The 22,075-nt window shown below is 43.0% G+C and overlaps 1 protein-coding gene across 8 annotated transcripts in view; it reads left to right on the plus strand.

Annotated features, from left to right (window-relative positions):
- The window catches only part of SYTL3 (synaptotagmin like 3), a 94,023-nt gene that overhangs the window by 21,205 nt on the left and 50,743 nt on the right, over positions 1-22,075 (plus strand). For all 8 annotated transcript variants that reach the window (XM_019831441.3, XM_045058310.1, XM_019831440.3 and 5 more), the window contains exon 5: positions 9,942-10,006. In XM_019831441.3, the coding sequence (XP_019687000.3) occupies positions 9,942-10,006 (65 nt within the window). The remainder of the gene's footprint in view (positions 1-9,941; positions 10,007-22,075) is intronic.

Raw genomic sequence — 22,075 nt, forward strand, 5'->3', positions numbered from 1 at the left:
TTTTGAGAGATTAGCCACTGAATCTAATTTCACAAGGGAAAAGCCTTTTGTTCTTTGAAAATGAAGTGTTTTTTTCCTGTCAGTTCTGACTTACAGATGGCATCTGCTTTGGTCCTCACAACAGCATGGCTGTTTCACACGGCTTGTGTATATTGCTTTCTCTAGGAATGCGATAGATGGTAATCAGATGTAGGATCATGACGTCCTTTCTAATCCATTGACCAGATGGAAGTAATGACTATTTAATATTCTTTGAAGTCTTATGCTACTAAAACATACAGTAAAAAGGTAGACATTTATAGGACATTTTGAGAAAATTTTTATTTTGAAAAGTATTTTGTGCGTACCAAAGGGAATACCTTCACAGTAGTTTGACTATCATTCCTTTTGTCGAGGCTGAAATTTCTTCTGCGATCAGTGCTTGATTAGTCATGGCAGGCTCTTGCTTTTAAAACCTTTCTTTGAGATTAGTAAGCTTTCCGTACCATTAATTCCCTTATTCATACTTGACATTGTGACCTCACTCAGCCGAGCTGAAACTTTTCACCCGACAGGGAAGGTCAGAGCGAGGAGGCTGCCGTCCCAGCCGGCACTTTGCCTGCTAGGGAAGTGTTGCCTCAGTTAACACTCTGAGCTAGAGTTAAGGGTACTGGCAGGCGTAGGGATGCTGGGCAGGCTGGTGGGTCCTTTGAAGTCATGTCTTCATGGGAATTTCCCCAACAGCCTACCCATGCCCTTAGGTCAGACCAAAGCACATTGCAACGCCAGAGAGAAGTCATGCGTGGATTTGGCGATTTTAGATGTTTCAACTCCTGTACCGTTCCATTAATGCAGATATTTAAGAATCAGTATTTTTGTTGAAAGAAAGTTGCCCACGGATTTCTCGCTAATGTTAAAGCTGACCTCTGTATGAGGTCTGAAACACCTTCTTCTATCTTTAGGATGCTTTGGTAATGATGGAATTCGCTTTTGTGATATCTTTGTCAGATTCAAACTTACACTTACTTAATGTTTTTTTTAAAGAAATTAACAAAACTATTTCTTTAAAAGGGAAGAGGGGTGCCTGGGTGGTTCAGCCAATTAGTTGGGCATTGGCTCTTAATTTTGGTTCAGGTCATGATCCCAGGGTCCTGGGATCAAGCCCCACATCTGTTCTGTGCTGAGCACGGAGCCTGCTTAGGATGCTCTCTCTCTTTGCCCTTCTCCCCCACTTGTGTACTCTCTCCCCCTCTAAAATAAATTTAATAAACCACAAATAAACAAATGGAAAGAAATATGTCTGCCTAATTCTGCTATGTACTTTTCTACCCATATGAAGGATACTTTTATAACAACAGAAATGAAGTCATCAGATAAGAAATCAATTATTTCTTCCCCTTTGAAAATTGTAAAAACTTGCTAACAAGGCAGTGAAATTGTTAACTTGAACAGAGTCCTCTTTCAATGGTTACTTTATATTTAAGGCTCCATAATCTAGGGGCAGTAAATTTATGTTGCCTTATGCTTGGGAAAGGATGGTAGGATGCACATAACATCCTAGATAATGTATAATCTTATGTGTTAAAGGTATCTGAGTTCATTTTCAGTTCGATTTAGGAACTGCAAGTATTTAAAATTTGAACCTTGTAAATGCTGATAAATCCTGGGGTGTCTGGTTGGCTCAGTTGAGCATGTGACTTAAAAAAAATTTTTTTAATGTTTATTTATTTTTGAGAGAGAGAGAAGCAGAGATAGATAGATAGAGAGAGAGAGAGAGAGAGAGAGAGAGAGAGGCGGAGAGAGAGGGAGACACAGACTGAAGCAGGCTCCAGGCTCTGAACTGTCTGTCAGCACAGACCCCGATGTGGAGCTTGAACCCACAAACCATGAGATCATGACCTGAGCTGAAGGTGGATGCTTAACCAACTGAGCCACCCAGGCACCCTAAGCATGTGACTCTTGATCTCAGGCTCGTGAGTTCAAGCCCATGTTGGGCATAAAACCTACCTAAAATAAATGGATGAATGAATGAATGAATGCTGACAGATCCTAAGAGCTAATGTATTGTAAAGCCTTCTGCCACCTGAAATAGCAAAATGAAAATATTAATGTTGGTTTTGACAACAATCTGTAGCTTTCACATATTCAGATAATAAGCTGGTGTTCATGGCAGCATTATTCAGAATAGTCACAAGGGGGAAACAACCCAGTGTCCATCCACAGATGAAGGGATTAAAAAAAATGTGGCATAAACATGCTATGGAATATCATTCAGCTATAAAAAAGAATGAAAATTTAACACATGCTAAAATGTGAATGAACCTTGCAAATATTATGCTAAGTGAAATAAGCTAGAAGGAAAAATGTATGATTCTACTCACGTGCGGTATCCAGAGTAGAGACGGGAATCCACAGAGACAGGAACGTTTTATAAATTTTATTCATTTTGTCAAATATTTTGAAGTATCTATATTGTTATAAATTATTACTTTTATGTTTTATAATATCTCCCTCAGTAATTATGTTTGTCACCTGCATGGTTTTAGGATTATATTTACAATTAGTAAACTAAGTCTAAATTTTAATAGATTCAGGCACTAGTTGCCAATCTTTTGAGACCATGATTTCCCAATGGGCAAGTTCTTCACTTTGATTCATTTTTCAGTAAACTAAAGTGCCTCTTGAAGGATTTTTTGCCCCAGAAGAGTAAGTGGGTGGCATATTGTCTGAGTCATGGCATATTTGAGGATGACACCAGTAGCCTTTCCTCAAGCTCCTTTGAGCTATCCCTTGGATTTCTTGCTTTTGTTTTGTTTTGTTTGTTTTGTTTTGTTTTGAGAGAGAGAGAGTGTTGTGCAAGTGGGAGTGGGCAGGGGCAGAGGGAGAGAGAGAGAGAGAGAGAGAGAGAGAGAGAGAGAATCTGAAGCAGGTTCCACGCTCAGCATGGAGCCATCCCACAATCCCAGCATCAGGACCTGACCTGAGATCAAGAGTTGGACGCTCAGCTGACTGAGTCACCCATGTGCCCCGCTTGTTTATATATATATATATATATATATATATATATATATATATATATAATTTTACCATGATTTAAAATATATATATATATATTTTTAAATCATGGTAAAATATATACAACATAAAATTTACTACTTAACGATTTTTAAGTCTACAGTTCAGTGGCATTAAGTCTGTTCATGTTGTATGACCATCACCACCATCTGTTTCCAGAACTTCTTCATCTCGCAAAACTGAAACTTCGTACCCGTTAAACAACAACACCCTATTTCTTCCTTCTGCTGAAAACCAGCATTCTATTTTCTGTCTCTGTAAATTTGCATATTCTAGGTACTCCTAGACGTAGACTCGTACAGTACTTGTCTTTTTATGACCGGCTCATTTTACTAAGCGTGATGTCCTCAAGCCTCCTCCGTGTTGCAGCGATACTGCAGGTTTCCTTCCTTTCTAAGGCTGTACATTCCATAGGGCAAGTATGTCACATTTTGTTTGGCCATTAGTTTGTTGATGGACACTTGAGTCGCTTCTACATTTTGGCTGTTGTAAAAAATGCTGCTGTGAACATGGGTGTGCAAATATCTCTGAGACCCTACTTTCAGTTCTTTGGGACGTATTGCAGGCTCATATGGTCCTCACATGTTTAATTTTTTCATACTCTTTCCCGTAGTAGCTGCACCATTTTATAATCCCACCAAGAGTGTACAAGGACTCCCGCTTCTCCACGTCTTCGTTAACACTTGTTATTTTCAGGGGTTGGTTGGTTTGTTTTTATTTTTTGATGTTTATTTATTTATGTTGAGAGAGAGAGAGAGAGAGAACCAGCAGGAGAGGGTCAGAGAGAAAAAGAGACAGAATCTCAAGCAGGCTCTGCACCATCAGTGCAGAGCCCAACGCGGGGCTCAAACCCACAAACCGTGAGATCATGACCTGAGCCTAGATCAAGAGTTGGACGCTTAACCAGCTGCACCACCCAGGTGTCCCTGTTTTTGATAATAGTCGTCCTAATGGGGGGGGGCAGGGTGAAGGTCAGCTTGTTTTTTGACTCAGTAACATTTTCTTCAGTTGGATGTGACTATTCTGATGATCTTTTATGCCCCTTGCCCTTGCTTCTTAAAAAATACCTTTTAATATGTAGGTTGGCTTTGTTCCCTATCCCCCATTTGTATTATCTTCTCCTGCAACATTTAATGTCTTTTCTTTTCTGCTCATGTTCTAGAACAGCGCCTCTACTGAGTCTGTGTCACTGATTCCATTTCCTAGGCCCTTAGTTCTGTTCCTTCTGGTTGGTCAGCAGCCACCCTGCTTTTGTGTTGTTAGTTTCCTAGATTTTTCTTTCTGAAAAGAGTCTCTTCATGTCTCTTCATGTCAGCCTGGCTTGTCCTTATGTCTTTCTGTTTTCTTCTCCTGGAGGCTGGGCTTAGGTGCTTTTGAAAACGAAGTGCTTTCTGGAATGTGCCCTGGATTCCCCTGTGGTGCACCTTCTGAGAAGGCCGCTTCTCTGGTCTTCGGGACTCCGTTTCTCCTGCCGGCTGGCATTTTGTCAGAGGCTCTCCATTGTCTCTTCAGTTATTACATGCTCCGTATCTCTCGCCATTCATGTGGTGGTGCAGGGGAGTGATGGGGAAGCCCCCCCCTTCAATCTCTGGGGAAGACAGGGTGATGTGCAGCATCTAACCCGATTTTTTTTTTGAAGTTTACTAATTTATTTTGAGAGAGAGCATGCAAGCAGGGGAGGAGCAGAGATAGGAGACAGAGGATCCAAAGTGGGCTCTGCGGTGACAGCAGAGAGCCCAATGCAGGGCGCAAACTCACAAACTGTGAGATCATGACCTGAGCCAAAGTCAGATGCTTAACCGACTGAGCCACCCAGGCGTCCCTCTAATCTGATTTTTATTGTTGAGGTCTTAAGCGCAGCTCTGTGCGGCCACAGTGGAATTTTTCTCACTTTTGTCAATTAGTTATCCGATGTAACAAACCAAGAGTCACAAACTTGTGGCCAACAGGCTGCATAAGCCCACAGGCCTTGTTTATTTTGGGGCCTGCGTGAAGTCTAATATTTATCGTTTTAATGTCTTAAAATGGGCCGTGGGTTCTCCCGTTCGCCACGGCGCCCACTCCTCCTTACTGTCTCACAATGGCCCGCTTTCCTCATTTACGGTTTCTGCCCGGTGCCTGAGTCTGACACACATTAGACCTCAGTGCTTACCGCCAGCAGGGTCCCAGCCTGTCTCTTCAGTCCCCAGGGTGCTCCCCACAGAGCTGGGCATTTTTACTCATTCACCAAGCTGCTTGCATTCACTGGCCCCTGCCCTGCTCCTCAGTCACGCTTGGGGCTGTGGATACAGCCCTGAGAGTGACACAGAGGGGACCTGCCTTCTCTCTGCGGTCCAGTGAGGCAGAGTTATTAATGTTTCGCAAGAAGTGGTGGTGACAGCTCGATACAGTCATTTCTGTATCTTCATCTCGATTCCCCGAGCCCTCCCCTAGTTACCGAGGATTTAATCACAATGATCAGTCTTTTTTTTCCTGTAAAAATGTTGAAAGCCGATCTACTGAGCTGGCAGGAAAAAAAAAACAAAAACCTGTTTTGCTTTGTAACTAAAAACCATCTTAGATGCAAGATTATTTGAAGTAAAAAAAAAAAAAAATCAGCTGTCTGCATGCACAAGGTTGCTCTGGCTGGGAATGACCACGCAGGTGGACAAGCTCATGCAAAGCGGTTAGGTTGATCTCAGTTTTACAGTATTAGGCTTCTTCACTTGGGCTTTTTGCAGCCTGTTTGTCTGATGAGCCACCAGGGTACTCTTGAGGCACCCTGGCCATCAGGACATTGGGTGGAGAACAGATCTGCCCAGAGAAACGTGCTTCTCTAGGCCTTCTAGGAATCCTGACTCTGCAGATCAACTTTCCACTTCTTGTCCTTTGCATGGTGGAAGATACATTAAGCAACTCCAGGGACATCATGCTGACTTTCTGAAGAGCATCCAGCGTGGATGGGACAGCTAGCCATCTGCAGATGCAAGTAATTAAATGCAAAATAACACTGCCTTCCAACAGGCCTGTTGGGCTCACTGCTCGCTGAGAGTAACAGGTCAGACTGTCTTTCTGTTAGGGTCATCCGTTCATTGTATCATTGAACAAGTGTGTATGCTGGAATTTGCAAAGGGCTTTCCAACTGTTATTTCCTGTTTACTGATGAAATGACAGCATTAGCAGAGGTCAAGGCTATGAAAACGGACGCTGGAACCTCCAGAAGTGTAGTAAGAGCTGGCTATGCACCACGAGCTTGGCATTTATAATGATAGTGATCCTCATGCAGTGTTACTGACAAGGTCAGGCACGGAATTCAGGTCTCCTAGTTCTGCATCTTCTGCTGTCCCCACAACCCTCGGCTTCTGCTTTGTGAGATGTATTTGGCAATTGATTGAAGAAGTTTGAAAGACGCAAGTCTCCATTCTGAGGAATGTAAAAGCATTAGCCCATTGCTGAGCTCAGAAAATGTTCCAAGAAGCTTTTTTTTAAAAATTTTTTTAAATTTTTTAATTTTTTTCAACATATGAAATTTATTGTCATATTGGTTTCCATACAACACCCAGTGCTCATCCCAAAAGGTGCCCTCCTCAATACCCATCACCCACCCTCCCCGCCCTCCCACCCCCCATCAACCCTGTTTGTTCTCAGTTTCAACGTTTTTTTTTTTTTATTTATTTTTGGGACAGAGAGAGACAAAACATGAACGGGGGAGGGGCAGAGAGAGAGGGAGACACAGAATCGGAAACAGGCTCCAGGCTCTGAGCCATCAGCCCAGAGCCCGACGGGGGGCTCGAACTCACGGACCGCGAGATCGTGACCTGGCTGAAGTCGGACGCTTAACCGACTGCGCCACCCAGGCGCCCCTGTTCTCAGTTTCTAAGAGTCTCTTATGCCTTGGCTCTCTCCCACTCTAGCCTCTTTTTTTTTTTTTCCTTCCCCTCCCCCATGGGTTTCTGTCAAGTTTCTCAGGATCCACATAAGAGTGAAAACATATGGTATCTGTCTTTCTCTGTATGGCTTATTTCACTTAGCATCACACTCTCCAGTTCCATCCACGTTGCCACAAAGGGCCATATTTCATTCCAAGAAGCTTTCATAGGCAGATTCTGATCAATCATCTGGGAAGAAATAATAAACGCTTCTTCTGGTTACTGTGAGTCAGTCTACCCTGCGCTGGCCCTACTGAGGACAGATGTGATGGTGTCATCACTGCAAGATCTGCTCACCTCTGTCTTAGACGATAAGAGCAACAAATGGTCCCCCCTTTGCAGCTGGGATTGGTGTGCACAGGGAGCCTTTATTAAGGGTCTTAGGGAATCATTGCTTAGGAACGGCTGGTTCTGCAAGAAGTGTTTAGGGAGATCCCGCTCAAATCTGTTTCTCGAAGCAAACAGCCTCAAAAGTAAAAAAAAGTGCTGTTTGGCATGTGGTTTAGGACTGTGGCATTTTTCTCCTTCTATTCTTTAAACACAGACAAGCCCGAGAGACCAAATTTGTGCAAGTTTGTGTCCAAATCTGTCCTGCCAAATAAGCTCCTGTTGAACTTCGCAAGTGCTCAGTTGGGATGTTCAATTAGATGACTGGCACCAGGCGACGTATATTTTAATTCTGTCTGAAACCTAGAGCACTAGGCTAGAGGAGGACTTGGTAATAAAACACTGACTTACTCGGGTGCCTTCAGCTTCCCCCCTCCCTCCGCTGAGCTCTCCTTTCCTGGCCCTGCACCTGGGCGCTTACTTCTCAGCCAGGCACCTGTGTCTGCCTAGCCTCTGCTGGCTGTAGGGGGTGGTGGTTTGACTCGCTGATGAATTCTCAGCTCCGACCTCCTTCCAGTCTGAGCCCTTGCCCCATTCCCGGCCCCAGCTTGTATACGGATGCTTTTGGACACAAGGATAATGGCTGCAAAGCACGACAGGGCTGATTAGCTGAAAGGGTCACCACCACCAGGAAAAGAAATCCAGGAAGTGGAGTTCATCCATTCGATGGAAGCCTCCTGGTTCCACATTTGATTTTGCTCTTTGACTCTCCTCATCTGATACTTAGACCTTGCCCTGCTGATAAAGACGGAGGAGGCCCCCACAGGCATGGAGAAATTGGTGGGTGTGGCCCTTTGAGGGACATGAATTCACCACTGGCCAGTTTATCTCTCCAAACTTCCCCTGGTGGTTGATCCCTTGCTTGCTTTCTTGCACCAGAGGGGGCCCTTTCGAGGTGCTGAGTTCTCAAAGACTAGATATTCAATTTTATGGTGCAAACTTTTCTCTGTCTCTCTAGACACATACCACAGTTGAACATTTTATATATTTTGGCTCTGAACGGTCGTGACTGATTATCAAAATTCTTCTATCACAATTTATAAATGCCCCGTGTATTTTTCTCTTGTTCTAGTCGCTAAGCATTGGGAATCGTGGCTTACTTACTAATCAGAGAACATAATAGTTTCTAACTAGATGAAGGGGGAAAGATGGTTAGTATCTTCTAACAATCACTAGAACTCCGTAGAGAAAGAGGGTATTTCTTTTAAAAACATGTAGATGGACATATATTTGTGAATTTGCTTACATTTACAGCAATTGTAAGCATTCATTCAGAAAAACGCATTTGAGTTCATATATAGCCTAAAAGAACCCAGTGGAGAACACTTATTTCGGTAAACATAGACGAGAATTTGTAAGGTACAGTGTTAATTTTTCTTAAACTTTCATAACCCAGGAATTGGCAAGTTTTGTGGCACATCATTTTAAGGGTGTGGATAACTTGTAATATCTGTGTGTTTACTTTTTTGTATCCTAAAAGGGTGTTAACAATTCTACATTTCCAAGGTTTTTTGAGGTTGACAGTGGCTTCTCCAGAAATTTGGGAACTGTTGTAGAGCACAATGCATTTGGGGACTTTGGTTTCAGCCAGTGAGCATATAAAGGGCCCTGCATCCTGTTCCACATGTGACCGAGACTGGAGGTGTAGGGGTGTAGACGTACCCTAGCGGGTGTTGGCCGAGCAGCTGGGCAAGAACAGGTCATTTCCCCTTTTTCTCAGGTGGTCCACTCGGACCCAGGTCCCGGATCTCCATGAAGTACACTGATCCCATATTCCAGACTTCAGGGCCTTCCAGGAAACTTCTCAGCTACTCTGTTAGCTCTTAGTAAACATCGTGGTTAACACAAACTAACCTTAACCTAACCTAGGGATGAGTTCCCTCTTAGCCAAATAGGCAGCGTTGGATTTTGTGTTGACCATCCTTCACGCCACTGTTTGCTGCTGTAAACATAATAAATTGATCATTTTTTAAAGTTTATTTATTTACTTTTGAGAGAGCGTGTGCATATGCATGAGAGAGAAAGCGGAGGAGGAGCAGAGAGATAGGGAATGAGAGAGAATCCCAAGCAGGCTCCACAAACACAGGGCTTGAATCCATGAACCGTGAGATTATGACCTGAGCCAAAATCAAGAGTCAGATGCTCGACTGACTGAGCCACCCAGGCACCCCATAAATTGACCATTTTGATGGCAATTTTGTTTCTCATTGTATGTTTCTTCAGAAAACATTAAGTACTTAATATGTGTTGGTCATACACATATGTTAGTATGCAAACATTACAAGTACGTATTACATGTAGGGTAAAATATACCCAAGCACAGTCTTCCAGCCTTGCTGCTAACTAGTCAGATCACTTAACTAGTCAGATCACTTAACTAGTCAGATTGCTTAACTAGTCAGATCACTTAACTAGTCAGGTTGCTTAACCTCTCTAGGGGATCTGTAAAGTTAGCGGGGGGAGATCAGAAACATGAACTCTGAGGAACCTTGCGAGACTAATCTTTTGTGTTACTATCTACCTCCCCCTTATGAGCCAACTACAGCACCGACCACATCGCTATCTGAGGCTTCCTGTCTGCTTGTTTTTCAGAAATGTGAAAATAAAAACTGGAGAATGGTTCTTTGAGGAACGAGCCAAGAAATTTCCAACTGAAGGTAAATGCCCTTAAGTTTTTTACTAAAGTAAAATGATACTGTCATTCCCAGTTTTAAAATATTTGGTGTTAAGATTTGAATACACAAAACTTTACAGGTCCTGGTAGGCAGGCCTTTATTTCTGACCTCTAGTTCTGTTCAGTTATGCTTTCCCCCACCTGCCCCCTGGCCCACCCTGCTCAGCGCCTTTGACTGCAGACCACCCCTCTCTAGCTCAGTTCTAACTGCTGAAATCCGCCTCCTTTCCCCGCGTGTGGGAGTGAGGTCTCCCTCCTCCGAAACACGGGCAGCTCTGGGTTGTCCACCTTTTCCAAAATTTGTGGCAAGTGCCTTATGTGGTATTACTATTTGCATACTTCTCTTTCTCTCCATAAGCAGAAACTATGCTTTGAAAATCTAGTCCCTTACAGCACTAAGCACAATACCTTGTTCCTGAGACTTGGTCAAAATGACTGAATAACTGAAGGCCACGGAGAGTGAACAGGATTAGAATTTAGCAGATGTTGATGATTAGGAAGCGAGCACATGTCGTGATTGTAGGAGCGTGAATGCGCATATGGTCTGGGTACCACAAGAATATCTTACAGAGTCTTTGCAAAGCTGATGTAGCGGTGTAATTGGTAGCTGGGGCTGGAAACCAGGGGGAGAACTAATTCTGCCTCGGTAACAGAGGTGCCCACATCAGAGGATGTGAGCCGCATGGACAGGAAAACAACTTTTCAGACAAAGGCGCACACACGTGTCATCAAAATAAAGCAGAGCTCACATGCTCTGTGAATCACATTCGTCCATGGTGGTAACACACATCCTCTGACGTGTGTGACAGCGGGGGCTGCACACAAGGAGCCCAGGCTGACCTAGAGGGAATGGGGCGGCTTGAAACCTTTTTTCTGCCGGAAAGAAGCTATGTAGCCACAACCCCAGATGCGTTGTGAGGAAAGGAAGCCATTTGTTTGAGTGTTGACACTCAGCTTTTGTAAAAGGCACGGTCGGCTGAAGTTGACATTCAGTCGGCATTAAATTCTCTGCTGGATCATATTCCTGACTTCCCTTACTCGAGAAAAAAACGATGTTTCTGCCAAGTTGATCAGAAATCTGGAAGGAAGCACAGTGCTAACGGGCAGGCTGAAGCAAAAGGGTGAGCGAGTGCGTGTGACCTCACCTGGGACACCGCTTCTCAATCCTTTTTCTCACCGCACACCCCCCCCCCCGCCCTTCTCTCCCAAGCAGCCTTGTTAACACTATTTCCTAAATACTACCCGTCTGTGAAAGTTTCATATCTCAGGTACATATCTGTTTGTGTACCGAGGCCTTATGGAGCACACTAAGATTTGCTTCTTCCACTAACTCCTTTCTCTGGCCCCTCGGGGCCGTCGTCCCCATTTAGGGCATAATCTAGGCGGGCTTGGCAGAGTGAGGTGTAAGTTTTAGGCTTTGTTTTGTGACTTTAAAATACTTTTTTGGGGGGGCACCTGGCTGGCTCAGTCGGTAAACCTGTGGCTCTTGATCTTGGGGTCGTGAGTTCAAGCCCCATGTTGGGGAGTAGACTGTACTAAAAAAAATAATTTTCTTGTTGGGGGGCTGGGGTCTTCTTCAGGTGGTAGATTCTCATTTTTTTTTCACTCAGTTTCTACTTCACAAACGGTAAGACTGTAGGGAGTGAAATTCCTGTAATTTCTCAATAACAAGTCTGGGAAGACCTCTCCTGGCAACTATTTTATGCACTGTTGAAAGTGTTAGTGTCATTATTTGAATCAGGGAAATTGATTTGCAGGCCGGAACACAGGTGTGTGCACGCGTGCATGCGTGTGCACGTGCGTGTGTGCGCGTGCATGCTCATTATCTTCTCATCGTCTTTCTGGCACTCTCCCAGTGAGTAGAAGTGAATAGAAGCAACCAGCATGGCGGCCACCTGAGCTAAGGACTGAACCTGAACTCCTGGGTCTCTCTTTTTTGTCCACTGACTTTCCACCAGCATGAAAATATCAGTAAGATAAGAAAAATCAGACAGTGAAAGGCAGCCTGAGACAAAATCATCCTTTTATTGTTTCTCCCAAGGTGTGAAAGTAACAAACAACAAAAAAAGAAAAAACCCCAACTCCTTCCTCCTCTACTCTTGCTTCGTCCAGTGCTGAGGTGTCTCATTTCTTATTGTCCAATTTGGGGCGAGATGCGCTCAGAATGCGTGGAAAGACCCAGAGAAGTGCCGTGCTGGGGGAGCACACATAGTTCTGTGAGCTAAACCAGGGGTAGGTGGGGGTTGGCAGGCGGGCGTCGGGAAGGGCAGTGGGGGTGAGGTGATGAGGGCTTGTCTGGACAGGTGGGAACTCTACCTCACTTACATCTGTGCCCCCTGGGAGAGAAGCTGGCACAGTAGTTGAGGAGTTGACTTGAACCCACGCGCGGTATGCTCTGAGGGCCAGTTAGGAAAATGGAAACCACGCGGGGCTTTGAGCAAAGAGAATTTAATTTAGGGAATTGGTTAGACAGGTATTATTGGAGGGAGAAAGGCAAAAAGGGAGCCCTGTGGGAACACAGCGATGGTAACTGCAGGAAGTGAGTACCAGGTGGGCCTCTTCTCAGCAGACGCTCCCAGGAACCTCCCACCTTCCGGTCTCTCTGGCACCCCCTGGTGGGCCCTGATGGGGAGCCCTCTGCTTTCCGGTCTGTCTGGCACCCCCTGGTGGGCCCTGATGGGGAGCCCTCTGCTTTCCGGTCTGTCTGGCACCCCCTGGTGGGCCCTGATGGGGAGCCCGCGGCAATCCCTGCTCTGTGATGTGTTCCAGACTCAGATTCTGCGTATTATCCAGTGTTTGCTGTAATGGTGTGAACACGGCTCTTCCCAGCCTTCCACATCCTAATCCGAAGCCAGAGAAACGAGATGGTGGTTTAAACCACGAGAGAGTATGAGACAGCTCAGATCTGTGCCTCTTTCTATTTCTGGGTAGGAAATTCCTCCAAAGTGTAGTGGGTTAAACAGTCAGTATTATTTTACATGGTTTCTGTCTCCAGCTGGGGGCTTGCCCGGGGCTGGAGGATCTGCTTTCTCCGGGGCTCACGCACGTACCTGGCGAGCTAGTGCCGCTGTCGCGGGAACCCTGGGTCCCTCCACACCTGGGCCTCCCCACGGGGCTGCTCGAGTGTGTTCACAACAACGTGGTGGCTGACCTCCCCCAGGCTCGTGGGCCAAGAGAGACAAAGGCAGAATCCTACCCTTTTATATTTAAATATATATATATATATATATATATATATATATATATATATATATATTATGGTAAAATACCCACGGCATAAAATTTACCATTTTAACCGTTTTTAACCACACAGTTCAGTGGCATTGAGTGCATTCGCCCTGCTGTCTAGCCGTCACTACCATCCATACTCGGAAATTTGTCATCTTCCCACGCTCTCCCCTTCCCTCACCTCCACAGAACCCCTGGGAACTTCTATGCTGCTTCCTACTTTCTGTCTCTTTCCATCTCTTTTATGGCCTAGCTTCAGAAAGCTCTCCCTGTCATTGCCACTCTATCCTGTGGTGACACAGGTCTGCTCGATTCAGGGTGGAAGGGGACGGCACAGGGGGTGTCAGGAGGCAAGGGGCCCTGGAGCCCATCAGGAAGCAGGCTACCATAGCCCGTATTCCTTATCCTCGTCCTTATCCTAATCCTAATCTTAATCCACGCACCTGAGAATCATACCTGACTCCCTCCCCGCATCCGGTCAGTCAGCAAATCCTGACATTTCTGCCTCCCCAGTGCTAGAATCTTCCCTGCTCCTCATTCCCACTTACAGTGTAGTAGCTCCTAGCTGGTCCCCATGACTCCACCTGCTTCCCCCACATTCCCTCCTCCCATTTTGTAAAGAGAGTTTTCTTTTCTCTTTAAAAATGAATTGTTCATCTGATCATAGAAGGGATGCATACTTATTGCAGAATATTTGGGAAATACAGAAGGGTGCACAGAAGGCAATAAAAATCCCACCGCTCAACAAGCCACTGTTAATTCCACACACACACATGCACACACATACTCTTGCAGTCTTCTTTCTGTGTGATGTTGTGCGTATGTGTGTGCATGTACAGACTTGATAATTTTTTAAACGACTATATGATCAGACTATATGTAGGTTTTACTCTGGCTTTTAGTGCTTGCTTCAGCAGCACATGGACTAAAATGTCGCTTTTAAAATTCAATTTAGCACATTTTTTATGCTATTAACACACTTCCTGACCACTGCATAAAATATATCAGATGGATGAATTATCTTTTATTCAACCTGTTCCTTCTTGTCAGTGAGTGTATCAAGGTATTCAAAATTTCATATTACAGATAACTCTGTGATGAACATCCTGTACTATCTTGGCATCTCTTTATTTCCTCTAGATAGATTCTTAGAAGAAGAATGAGTAATCAAATGTGTGAACACTTAAAAGGCTTTGATATGTTTTGCCCAATTGCCCCCTGGGAAGTGTGTGCTCATTTACACGACCTTGGCAGGGTACGCGAGCTGTCCTACCACACTCTGGCCCCGTTACCTCCTATCTCTTGAAACGTGACTTCAAATTACATTTGTTCGGAGTGTAAAAGTAATATATTTTCACTAAAAAAAAAGAAGTGAAGAAAAGCATACCAAATAATGTTAAAAATACAATAACTTCACCCCGAAATGTTTTGTTAACATTTTGATATACATTATTTCTATTATTTGGTGAGGAAATGTATGTATGTTTGTGAGTATATACACACATATATGTGTGTATATAGTTCTTTTTTTTTAATGTTTATTTTTGAGAGACAGAGCACTAGTGGGGGAGGAGCAGAGAGAGAGAGAGGGAGACAAAATCCGAAGCAGGCTCCAGGCTCTGAGCTATCAGCACAGAGCCCGATGCGGGGCTCGAACCCACAAACTGTGAGATCATGACCTAAGCCAAAGTTGGACACTTAAGCGACTGAACCACCCAGGTGCCCCTGTGTGTGTATATAAATATACACACATACGCACATAACTAAACACATACATTTTTAAGAGTATTGAGATTAAACCATAAGAAATTGACGTTTTTAGGTAAAAATGATTAAATAAAGGCAATTTTGTATGAGCCAAGCTAATAGATTTACATAATTGGGATCAAATCATATATATAGTTTTATACTATTTCTTTACATAATAATTTACAAAGAACATTCTTCCATATCCTTAACTGTCATCAGCTATATAATTTCTGATAACTGCATCTCATTCCATCATTGGAATGTGACTTGATTTATTGAACCAAATCGCTATTGCACAGTGAGGGAATTTCCAGTTTTGCTGTTACATTTTTGGAAGTTTATAATATTACTAAAATAATAAAGTGCAGCGGACTTCTTTGTAGATAAATCTTTAGCACATCTCTGAATATTTCTAGAAAGAAAAGGGTAAGGTGAAAGGTGGGGAACATCGCCTCCGGGAAGCGTGTGCCCTCCTCACCAGTAGGAATTATCCTGAAAAGCAAACTCAACTTTGTCAGTTTGGCAAAACCACATTGGTAGTCTCAAGTGGTTTCCTGTGGTTTTCATCAAATTCGTCTAATTACTCGCAAAGTTGAGGATTTCCCACCTGTGTGAACTTCTGCAGCTGTCCTTTCTGTATACGTTCAGGCTCTTAGCTCTTTTCTGTCAGCTACGCCCACAGTGTTATGTTTTTTTGACATACAGAAGTCTTTTCTTGTGGGTATACAGTCAGATACCAAGAAGGTACCTACAGATGAAAAGTTAGGTGTCCGTTTCCTTTTTAGCATCCAGAAACCGTGAGCCAAATTTAATGTCCAATGGAAGTAATTCCAGCAATAATTATGCCCGTTGTCACCCAATTTCTTTTTTATGTGCCTCTTTTAATGGTTCTATTAGATATATGCCGTTTATGGTAAATTCTCCCCAAATTTCCTCGAAAGTAGATAAGGTATAAGTAGTAATCCAATGAAGAATAATAGATATTGTAAAGATTTAAAAGCAAGAAAAGATGAACTCCATTTTTTTTTCTTTTGCGGGTAGGTGGTACAAAAAATATTTTAAATACTTTGCTTTACTTAAATTTTTTTTCTGATTATAAACTGGCTTTTTTTCCCTGTCCAAGATTTCCTAGTTTGATATTTAGCTTTACCGTCTGAAAATAGTTCCTTGTATGCCATAGCTCCGGTCCATCTGGGGTGCCTCAGAATGTTCAAAACATACAGACCTTCATGGGGTCTCCAGTGTTTCTGTAGGCAGCTACCCAGCCTTTTGGGTATTGTCACCTCCTGCCCCTCACCGTGGGGCATTTGACAGTCTCTGCATTGAAGGTTTTTACTGTGGCTTCTGGGAACTCTGCGCCAGGATCAGCTCTGATCTGTTTCAAATTCAAATCTCCTGATGTTATGGGACCAGGGGAGACTCAACAGTGTGTATTTAACAAGTCCCCAAATAATCTTTTATGCATTTTAAGTTTGAAAGCCCCTGGCAAAGTAGCAAATATAATAAACAATTATGATGGACCTTTTCTAGATCACTAATAACTTAGAAAATGAACTGAAAACCTGATCTTATTTTTTTTTTTTTTTGGCATCTGCTAAGCTTATAGAGATAGCGCCCTCTTCTGGCTCCTCGCTGTAAATGCGTGGTTTTTTTTTTTTAATTAAAAAAAATTTTTTTTATAAGTATGACATTTTCTTGCTTGATGTTTCAGTTTAAGAGGGGAAAGATCACAATACTAATAGTCTTAATACTAATATATTTCAGAGTTTAAGAATATTTAAATGTTATCTATAAACAATCTGTTGTGACTTTCATTTTGTTGTTAGTAATGCAAAAATAAAATAATTTAGGAAGGCTGTACCTTAATATAGCCTCTGATGATGGTCTCACTTATATAACTAACCAGGACCATATTATGTTTCACTATCATGAAGGAAAAGAATTTTTATCACCCCCTCCTAGTAGTAACTGTGATTTAATTCTTCATGTGACTTTTTAGAGTTTTATTCTTCTAAACGGGCAGCTCAGATATGGCCCATCTGATTGCAGGGCTATGAGAACAGCTGTCAGGACTGGCTGTGTGCGGTTGGAAAACTTGGGCCTGTGGATTAAAAGAAGTAGGTATGAATAAATAGGGGTGACTCTATTGCAAAACTCTGCCTTTATGGCCTCTTTGTTATTTGGCTCAGGAAAGACCTTTGACCCGTGCAATTCAGCAGGTGGGGTCTGCAAGGATGATTCAGTAAAGCTTCCTAGAGGTTGCAGACCAAGTGCCTAGTTCATATGCTTACGTTCACAAGAGGGTGTCTTTATGAAATCAGATTTACCAGATACATAATTTTGTATATGCTTTTGTCTTCTTTTAAAGAAGATGTGGTGTCTTACTCTCGAATATTTCTTTCTCACTGCTCTCCTTAAGAGGAAAGACGAAACGAACACAAGCCCACAATGGGCAGTGTGTGTCCTAGAAGTGATTTTCCCAGCTGATCGGATTGCTGGTCACGTCCCTGACAGATTTTCAGACCAGTGCTTCTAAATTAGTTAGAATAGAGACTGTCAAGTCAGATTGGATGATTACCGTATGAAGTAACGCCTTGACCTTCAAACCTTTTGTTCTGACCCAGTGTTTCTAGGTAATAGTCTTCCAGAGACAGGTTCTTGAGTTTAGTCATCTTTGATTTCATGACGCCTTTGGCTTTGTTCAGAGGAGCAATTCAAAAATGGAAGTGCTTACATTGTCCAAGGTGCTTTGAATACATCAAGTCAACCCAGATTTTTTTTTCTGTATTGTATCTCAGATATCTCCCCAGGCCACTAGAGTATTCCTGCTGGTTTCTGGGTGCCAGATTTCCTACCAGGATTATTTTTGTGTCTCTGCCTCTGCCACTGTCCTTTGTGCCCTGTCTCCTGCCCCTTGATGATGAGGCCACCCTAGGCAGTTTACATATTTGGTCCCGAATTGTCATGACTACCTCCCTATCTCCTTTTGGGTTTTGATCCATTGCTTTTAACATGAAGGGGAAACCATGATTAAATGGGCTAGTTATTAGGCTAGCAGTATTTTATTTTGCTCAATACTCCCCGCTCCACTGGGGGTCAGCAAACTATAGCACGTAGACCAAATGTAGCCCACCATCTGTTTATGTAAAGTTTTATTGGAACACAGCCATGCTCACTCCTTTCTGTCTGTGGCCAGCTTTGCAATACAATGGTTGAGGTTGCAACAGGGATCCTATGGCTGGCAAGCCTATACTTTTTTAACCTGAACCTTTGCAGAAAGTTTGCTGCCCTCCGCTCTACATGATAGGCTGATGATGCTACCGCGTTTTGGTGACCATCATTATTTTCCTGTTTATGAACAGAATGAGAAACCAAAGTGAGGGGTGCCTGGGTGGCCCAGTTGATTGAGCACCCGATTTCGGCTCAGGTCACTATCTCACAGTTCATGGGTTTGAGCCTTGCATCGGGCTTTGAGCTGACCGTGTGGACAGTGAGGAGCCCACTTTGGATTCTGTGTCTCCCTCTCTCTCTGCCCTTCCCCCTTTTTCTCTCTCTCTCTCTCAAAAATAAATAAATAAATATTAAAAAAAAAAGAAACCAAGGTGATATCACTGAACTGAATAGGATTTCTGAATTAAGAATTCATGTGTTCATATGTTTAGACCAAATTATCGATCAGGGTAGTTTGTAGGGAGCACCCTGACAATTGGACATTGAGCTATCTCCTTATATGAATACATCTTTGGAAAGACGAGACACATACATACTTAACTAAGGAAATCATTTTCTATTTAAGAACTCCATGCTCATTGTTTTATTGCAGTAAAATAGACATAAAATTTACCACTGTCACCATTTTTAAGTGCAGAATTCAGCATTAAGCACGTTCACAGTTTTGTGCAACCAACACCACCATCTGACTCCAGGGCTTTTTCATGTTGCAAAACCCAAACTCTCTTTCCCGTTAAACACAAACCGTCCATTCTGCCCTCCCAACCAGCTCCCCGTGACCACCGTTCTGCCTTCTGGCTCTATGAATTGACGATGCTAGTTGCCTCATGTAAATGGAATCAGTATATTCGTCCTTTTGTGTCTTTCTTACTTACCATGACGTCTTCAGGGTCCATCCATGTTGTAGCATGTGTCAGACTTTTACTCCTTTTTAAGACCAAACAAAATTCCGTTGGTTATATATACTGCATTTTGTCTACCATTCATCCCAGTGGGTGTTTGGCTTGCTTCTACATTTTGGCGATCGGGGACAGTGCTTGCTATGAACATGGGTGCGCAAATACCTGTTCAAGTTCCTGTTTTCCCTTCTTTTGTGTTTATACCCAGGCGTGGTATTACTGGATCAAACAGTAATTCTATGTTTCAGTTTTTGAGGGACCACCATACTATTTTTCACAGCAGCTGCGCCATTTTATGTTCCCACTAGCAGTGCACAAAGGTTCTGGTTTCTCCATATCCTTCTTGTGATTCTCTTTCTTTCTCTCTTTCCTTCGTAATAGCCATTCTGACGGGCATGAGGTGGTATTCCATTGTCTATTTCTTTAAGTCATTCCCTCAGTACGTATTAGGTATCTTCTAGCCTGACATTTATTCCATTCTGTGTATGGATTTTTTGGATAGTTGATAGATGTATATATTGCAAAAAAAAAATGTATCACAATAAGGTTTGATAACACATCTTTTCATCTCCCACAATTACCATTTGCCATTGTTGTTATGGTGAGAACATTAACACTGCTCTCACAGCAACTTTGAAGTCACAACACAGTCCTATTCACTGTAGTCGCCATGGTGACTATATACTAGATTCCCAGAACTTACCTTATAACTGAAAGTTTGTACCCTTTAACCAATATCTCCCCACTTACCCTGCCCCCCGCCCCTGATGACCACCATTCTACTCTCTGTCCTGAGTTTCATGTTTTTAGATTCCACATATAAGTGACATCATATAGTATTGATCTTTTTCTGTCAGACTTATTCACTTAGCATAATGCCTTCAAGGTCTATCCATGTTGTTACAAATGGCAGGATTTCTTCCTTTTTTTAGAAAAAAAAATTTATTTATTTTGAGAGAGGGGGAGTGTGTGAGCAGGGAAGAGGGAGAGAGGGGGGGAGAGGGAAAGTCCCAAGCAGGCTCTGTGCCATCAGCATCGAGCCAGATGTGGGGCTTGAACTCATGAACCATGAGACCACGACCTGAGCCAATATCAAGAGTTGGTTGCTTAACTGACAGAGCCACCCACGTGCTCCAGGATTTCTTCCTTCTTATGGTTGAAAATATTCTGTTTTAATATATCCCACATTCTCTTTAACTGTTCATCAGTTGAAGGACACTTAAGTTGTTTCTATGTCTTGGCTGTTGTGAACAATGTTGCAGTGAACATGGGAGTGTAAATGTCTGTTCAGTAGTGATTTCATATCCTTTGGATATATACCCAGTGTGGGATTGCTAGGTCATATCGTAGTTACGTTTTTAATTTTTCTGAGACACTTCTGCACTATTTTCCATAGTGGCTGCATTGTTGTGTTTTGATTTGCATTTCCCTAATGATGAGTGATGTTGAACATCTTTTCATTTTCATGTACTCATTGGCCATTTGTATATTTTCTTGACTATTGAAGTCCTGTGCCCATTTTAAAAATTGGATCATTTTGTTTGTTTCTTTTTAAAAAAATAATTATTTATTTTGAAAGAGAGTGCACATAAGCAGGGGAGGGGCAGAGAGAGAGAGGGGAGGGAGGGAGGGAGAGAGGGAGGGACAGGGAGAGAGAGAGAGAGAGAGAGAGAGAGAGAGAGAGAGAGAGAATCCCAAGTAGGCTCTATGCTATCAGCATAGAGCCCAACTCGGGGCTTGATCCCAAGAACCGTGAGATCATGACCTGAGCTGAGATCAAGAGCCCGCTTAACCGACTAAGCCACCCAAGTGCCCCTGTTTGTTTCCTGAAAAGGAAGAAGAAAGTTAGAAGACTCATGCTTCCCAATTTCAAAACTTACTACAAAGCTGCAGTGATCCAAACAATGTGACACTGGCATAAGGACAAGCAGAGAACAGTGGAATAGAATAGCCTAGAAAACCCAGAGAAAAACTCTTGCATACGTGATCAAATGACTTTCAACAATGCCGATATCGTTCAAGGCGGAAGGGCCAGGCTTTAATAAATGGTGCTGGGAAAACTGGACACTCACATGTAAAAGAACAAAGTCAGATCCCTACCTAACACAGTACAAATGGACAACAGACCTAAAACTATAAAGGTCGTAAAAGAAAAATATAGGGGCTCTGCGTGGCTCAGTTGGCTAAGCATCCGACTTCAGCTCAGGTCACAATCTCACGGTTCATGAGTTCAAGCCCCGTGTCTGGCTCTGTGCTGATAGCTCAGAGCCTGGAGCTTGCTTCAGATTCTATCTCCCTCTCTCTCTGCCCCTCCCCCTTCATGCTCTGTCTCTCTCTCTCTCTCCAAAATAAATAAACATTTAAAAAAAGAAGAAGAAAAAATATAGACGGAAAGATGCCATTGGCTTTGACAATGATTTTTTTTAGATGGCCCAGGCAACAGAAAAAAAAAAGGACTAATGGGACTACATCCTGATGAAAAACTTGTGCATCAAAGGACACTGTAAAGAGAGTAAGAAGGCAACCCACGGAATGGGAGAAAGTATTTGCAAAATCACATATCTGATAAAGGATTAGTATCCAAATTCTTTAGAATAGAGAACTCCTGAAACGTACATTCCACTTTTAGAGAAAATCAAGAGACCCAGGAAGGCAGTCCATGCTCTAGTCCCCACGTCCTCAAACCTAGGCCAGTTACTACCAACCTGAAGTATATCTTTGGGGAAGAGTTACTGCCCAGCGCTTGGTGATTATTGTTAACATGAAAGCCATCCAGGATTTCTGCCGATAGAACATAGGGAGCTTAAGTAAGGAGCAAAAATTATTTTCCTCTCTTGCAACTAAGCAGAAGAGTAATGTCTAGTGGCAGAAGGATACTGGATGAGAGATATGTTCTGCCAACAGGGTCGTAAATCTACTGTTATTAATTTTTGTTCCCCTGGAGG

The sequence above is a fragment of the Felis catus genome, chromosome B2 (genome assembly GCF_018350175.1).
Source record: "Felis catus isolate Fca126 chromosome B2, F.catus_Fca126_mat1.0, whole genome shotgun sequence".
Lineage (NCBI taxonomy): Eukaryota > Metazoa > Chordata > Mammalia > Carnivora > Felidae > Felis > Felis catus.